Raw genomic sequence first — 6,003 nt, forward strand, 5'->3', positions numbered from 1 at the left:
AAAATATATATATATATATATAATTAATAATAATAATTATTTCGATGATGTTATATGAATATTGTACTTCCGTGTTTTAAATGTTACGTGTAATAAAAAAAATATATATATATATTTTACTAGCTGTTTTTCCTTGCGTGACGTTGTTTAAAAAAAAAATTTATTTTCTGAAAAACCTATGAATTTAACGATAATGTCAAATTAAGGTTATTAATTATGCTAGCGATTTTTGGCACTCAACAACCACAATCGACCACCCTCCGACGACTCTAAGGTATGTAGAAGGGTAAGAAAATGAATGCACTTAGATGTTTTCAATAATTTCAATATTTTAGATTGCCTACTTCTAAATCTTTAAGACGTGCAATTTATTTTTTCACTAAATTGATGATATGTATTACGATAAAAATAAGTATAACGTGATAGACTTAGTGCTGAAATGTGATTGTAACTTCATATTAAATTTTAGGAAATGGCACCACCTACTCATACGAATTTGATGCACAATTTACTAAGAGCGGTACAAGAGCTGAGCAGGCAAAATCAAGCACCTCCACCACAAAATGCACCGCCACAACAAAATGCACCGCATTTTACCCCCGGAGCTGTCTCAGTGGTTGAGTAGTTTCGCAGGTACAAGCCTTCCACTTTCGACGGTAATTCTGAACCACTGGTTGTCGAAGAGTGGATAAGAGGCATGGAGCGCATATTTCGACACATTGCTTGTACGGATGCACAGAAAGTATTATGCGCAGAATTTATGTTAATTGGAGCAGCTGGTCACTGGTGGGAATCTGTTTCACGTACAAGGACGGAAGAGCAGCAACGTAATCTGACTTGGGAGCAGTTTAAAGACGAAGCGCTGGCAAAATATTTTCCACAAGCTTTGAGGGACTTCAAGGAATCAGAATTTCTGCAGCTCAGACAGGGGAACATGTCACTTACTGATTATGAAAGACAGTTTGAGCAGCTCTCGAGGTATGCCCCGTACTTGGTGGATACAGAAGTTAAGAAGATTAGGAGGTTCGAGAATGGACTGCGCCCTGAGATCGGCATGATCATTATGTCCCATCGTTTCACCTCATGTCGTGAAATGTTGGAGAGGGCTCATGCTATTTCATATCAGAGGACCTCATTTGAACAGTATGCCCAGCAGAGTAAGGAGTTTTTGGGGAAAAGGAAGTGGAGTGATCAAAACAAGAACAGACGCAATTGGCAGAATAAAAGGCCAGACATAGGAATTCGCATTGATGGGACGAGTGGAAGTATTACCCCATGTCCTAAGTGTAATAAACTCCACATGGGTGAATGCTGGTTCGGGAAGAATGTGTGCTTTAGGTGTGGTAAGCCCGGACACATCGTTCTCAACTGTCCAGAGCCTCCAAAGAAGAAGGATGATGATCAAGACCAAAACAAGAAAGGAAAGGCCCGAGTTTTCTCACTGAATCAGCATGAGGCAGAGCAGGATCCGAATGTGATAGCAGGTATTTATTAATATTTTGTTTACATAACTACCTATGTTCTTTTTACCTAGGACTAAATATCGTTTCATTTCTGTCCTTTGGTTGCTAGTCTAACATTATAATTACAAAAAACAGGTATTCTGTTATTATCCAATGTGCCCGTTTACGTACTTTTTGATTCTGGGGCAACCAATTCTTTTATATCTGCATCCTTCGTCACTAGGTCCAACTTTGCATCTGTGAGAACAAATAATGAATTAGAGGTTAGCAGTCCGTCAGGAAAAACTCTTTGCACAAACCAGATGACTAAGTCTAGGAAGTTAGAGATTGATGGGAAAATATTGGAGGCAGACTTATACCTCTTGGAAATGAAAGACTTCGATGTTATCTTAGGCATGGATTGGTTAGGACTTAATCATGCTACCATTTGATGTCATGAAAAAGAAGTGCTATTTCATAGACCAGGAGAGGAAGAGTTTCATTTCTTTGGAGCAAAGTTTAAGTCCCTACCTCGTCTTATATCAGCTATGCAAGCGGAGAAGATGTTAAGAAAGGAGTCATGCCAGGGATTCTTAGTTAACATTATCAATTCTCAACATACAGAAGCAACTGTTAACGATATTAATATTGTGCGAGACTTTGCAGATGTGTTCCCAGAAGATTTGCCAGGCATTCCACCAGGTAGGCAAGTGGAATTTACAATTGATTTAATTCCTGGAGCAGCGCCAGTATCTAAGGCCCCGTATAGAATGGCACCAAAAGAACTTCAAGAATTGAAGTTGCAATTGGAAGAATTGCTGGAGAAAGGTTTCGTTCGACCGAGTGTATCTCCTTGGGGAGCTCCTGTACTTTTTGTCAAGAAGAAGGATGGAAGTATGAGAATGTGCATTGACTATCGAGAATTAAACCATCTGACCATCAAAAATAAGTATCCGTTGCCAAGAATAGAAGATTTGTTTGACCAGTTAAGGGGTGCTTCGGTGTTTTCAAAGATCGACTTGAGGTCAGGGTATCATCAACTGAAAATCAGGGCAAGCGATATACCGAAAACTGCTTTCAGGACTCGGTATGGGCATTATGAATTCACTGTGATGCCTTTTGGTTTGACCAATGCTCCAGCTGTATTTATGGATCTCATGAACAGAGTGTTCCATCAGTACTTAGATCAGTTTGTCATAGTATTTATTGACGACATACTCGTGTACTCCAAAGATAAGAAGCAGCATGAGGAACAACTCCGAATAGTACTTGAGACTTTGAGAAAGGAGAAATTATATGCTAAATTCAAGAAGTGTGAATATTGGCTTGATCGTGTAGGTTCCTTGGTCATGTGGTTACCGCCCAAGGAATCGAAGTAGATCCTGCTAAAGTGGAAGCAGTAACAAATTGGCCAAGTCTGACTAGTGTGGGTGAAGTCCGCAGTTTCTTGGGATTGGCTGGCTATTACAGAAGATTCATTGAAGGTTTCTCAAAAATAGCAGGGCCGATGACTCAGTTAACAAGAAAGGGCGTGAAGTTTCAGTGGAAAGAAAAATGTTTTCAAGAACTCAAGCAGAGGCTAGTCTCAGCTCCTGTATTAACGATACCTGAAGGTTTAGAGGGATTTGTGATCTATAGCGATGCCTCAAAGCATGGTTTAGGTTGTGTACTTATGCAGCATGGAAAAGTGGTTGCTTATGCCTCGAGACAGTTGAAGCAGTATGAACAAAACTATCCAACACACTACTTGGAGCTTGCAGCGGTAGTTCACGCCTTAAAGATATGGCGTCATTATCTCTATGGTGGGAAGTGTGAAATTTATACAGACCACAAGAGTCTTAAATACTTCTTCACACAGAAGGAACTGAATATGAGACAAAGGAGATGGTTGGAACTAGTAAAAGATTACGACTGCATGATTCATTACCATCCAGGTAAGGCTAACGTAGTTGCAGATGCCCTAAGCAGAAAGACAGGATCACAGTTGACAGTTCTACCCACAGTGCAGAAACACTTGATAAGAGACTTTGAGAAATTGAGATTAGAAGTTATCACGCCACCGACTCAGACTAAGCAAGAGTCAGAGCGTTTATGATTCAGCCTATTCTTCGTGATCGAATCAAGGAGGCACAGAATAAGGATCCATTCCTACAGAAGATAAAGGCTGAGGTTGGCACAAACAGGCGTATGGGATTTGAAATGTCTGTAGATAACGCCCTGACTTTCAAAGGAAGATTATGTGTACCTAAAGATGAAAGTATAAGAAATGAGATACTGGAAGAGGCTCACTCTGCCCCGTATTCAGCACATCCAGGTGGTACGAAAATGTATCGAGATCTCCGAGATACATTTTGGTGGAGAACTATGAAGAGAGGAATTGGTCAATTCATTGAAAAATGTTTTATCTGTCAGCAGGTTAAGGCAGAACACCAAAGACCATCAGGACTACTGAAACCGTTGGATATTCCAGAATGGAAGTGGGAACACATAACTATGGACTTTGTGGTAGGCCTCCCAAAGACTGCAAAAGGTCACAATGCTAGCTGGGTAGTGGTTGATCGTTTGACGAAGTCAGCCCATTTTCTACCAATCAAGGTGAACTTCAACATGGAACAGTTTGCATAGCTATACATCAAAGAGATAGACAGATTGCATGGAGTTCCAGTCACTATTGTTTCAGATAGAGATCCGAGGTTCACGTCTAAATTTTGGAAAAGTTTGCAGACAGCCATGGGGACGAAATTGAAGTTTAGTACTGCTTATCATCCACAGACAGATGGACAATCAGAAAGAACCATTCAGACCCTTGAGGATATGTTGCGGGCATGTGTTTTGGATCTTGGAGGTAGTTGGGAGACACACCTGCCTTTAGTGGAGTTTGCTTACAATAATAGCTTCCAAGCCACTATAGGTATGGCCCCATACGAAGCTCTTTATGGTAGAAAGTACAGATCCCCTATCCATTGGGATGAGGTTGGAGAGAACAGAATTTTAGGTCCTGAAATTATTGAACGAATAGTTGGGGCAGTTGACAAGATTAGAGCCAGAATAAAGACCGCACAGGACCGACAGAAGAGTTATGCAGATCGTAGGAGAAAATATTTGGAATTTAGTGTGGGCAACAAAGTTTTCCTTAAAGTAGCACCCATGAAAGGCGTATTGAGATTTGGCAAGAAGGGAAAGTTGAGACCGCGATTTATTGGACCTTTCGAAATTCTTGAAAGGATTGGCGTTATGGCTTACCGACTTGCCTTACCCCTTGAACTTGCAACAGTGCATAATGTATTTCATATATCGATGCTCAGAAAATATATTCATGACCCCAATCATGTAATAAGTTATCAAACATTGGATGTACAAAAGGACTTATCATATGAAGAAACCCCGATGATGATTTTGGAGAGAAAGCTACATCAACTTAGAAACAAAGAGGTTTCCTTAGTCAAGATCCAGTGGCGAAATCATGGACTTGATGAGTCAACTTGGGAGAAAGAAGAGGAGCTTAAAGCCAAGTATCCAGAGCTCTTTGAGTAACCAAGGTAAATTTTCGAGGACGAAAATATTTTAAGGAGGGAAGATTGTAGTAACCCAAAATTTCATAGAATAAAATTTGTTTTATGTATGCTAAATTTTAATATTTTAGGGACTAAAATATATACAAAGTAAAAATTAAATTTTATTCAGGTTAAAATGTAGATGTTGACGGAGCGACAATAAGTATATGAAAATTGGTCTGGTTGGAAAGCTCGTATTTAATCATGCATATTAGGCTCGAGAAAAAGTGGATTTGGATTAATGGAGCTTAAATTATTGAGATTGAAAGATTTAGCCTTAAAATATTGTTATGATTATTTTTATTATTATTTTATTTGAGTATGCATTGTGTTGGAAGATTCACGTGGAAGAATTTGGTAGGATTTAATTGGTTAACTAATAATTAAAAAAAATATTGAAGAGAGAGATATAAAAAGATATGGCAACCACGTGAGAGAGAGAAGCAGCTTTATTAATATTTCCCTTTTCAATTCGTTTGAGAAGACGCCACGTGTGGAAGTTGCCCCTGAGTGGTTGGTTATTGATAAGACTTAGTCTCCCATTTTTGTTTCAAATACAGTTCTCTCCACTTTATTCAATCATCCACTATCTCCCTATATCTCTCACACGTTATCCCATAGAAGTTACTGCATATGTATATGGAATGCACCACACGAAATAGACACACAAAAATATAAGTGCATTGCTTACAGTGATAGAAGAGGTAGAAAAAGAAAAGAAAAGAAGGGAACGTGATTTTGTTTTAACTTCCAAAATTAAAGCAGTTTAATAAGGTAGGATATGAGGTGCAATATTTTTTTTAATGTCCCATTTAATTATTATTTTTTTTACATGTTGACGAATTTTATGCTTATGAAAGTAAAGTTATGATATCAATGTATGATTGAATGATATGGCCATTCCGGTACAATGAAATGAAATAAAATGTTATGATGTGAGCTCTTACCGGATTTTAAAGTTATGCGACGGTATGATATTCTGACACATGTCTTAAAATTATTATTCA

At 38.6% G+C, this 6,003-nt stretch overlaps 1 protein-coding gene across 1 annotated transcript; it reads left to right on the forward strand.

The window, feature by feature from the left end:
- The first annotated feature begins 697 nt into the window (after window positions 1-697).
- On the forward strand, window positions 698-1,894 carry LOC111378030. Its single transcript, XM_023001195.1, has 2 exons — window positions 698-1,484; window positions 1,599-1,894. Exons 1-2 carry the CDS (start codon window positions 698-700, stop codon window positions 1,892-1,894), a joined length of 1,083 nt encoding a protein of 360 aa, XP_022856963.1.
- The last annotated feature ends 4,109 nt before the right edge of the window (window positions 1,895-6,003 follow it).

The sequence above is a fragment of the Olea europaea genome, unplaced genomic scaffold (assembly GCF_002742605.1).
Source record: "Olea europaea var. sylvestris unplaced genomic scaffold, O_europaea_v1 scaffold176, whole genome shotgun sequence".
Classification (NCBI taxonomy): Eukaryota; Viridiplantae; Streptophyta; class Magnoliopsida; order Lamiales; family Oleaceae; genus Olea; species Olea europaea.

Excerpts from the sequence above, each read along its gene's own strand:
- LOC111378030 (XM_023001195.1), top strand. The coding sequence starts at position 698 with ATGGAGCGCATATTTCGACACATTGCTTGTACGGATGCACAGAAAGTA. Across the intron at positions 1,485-1,598 it reads GGATCCGAATGTGATAGCAG|GTATTCTGTTATTATCCAAT; the intron begins GTATTTATTAAT and ends TACAAAAAACAG.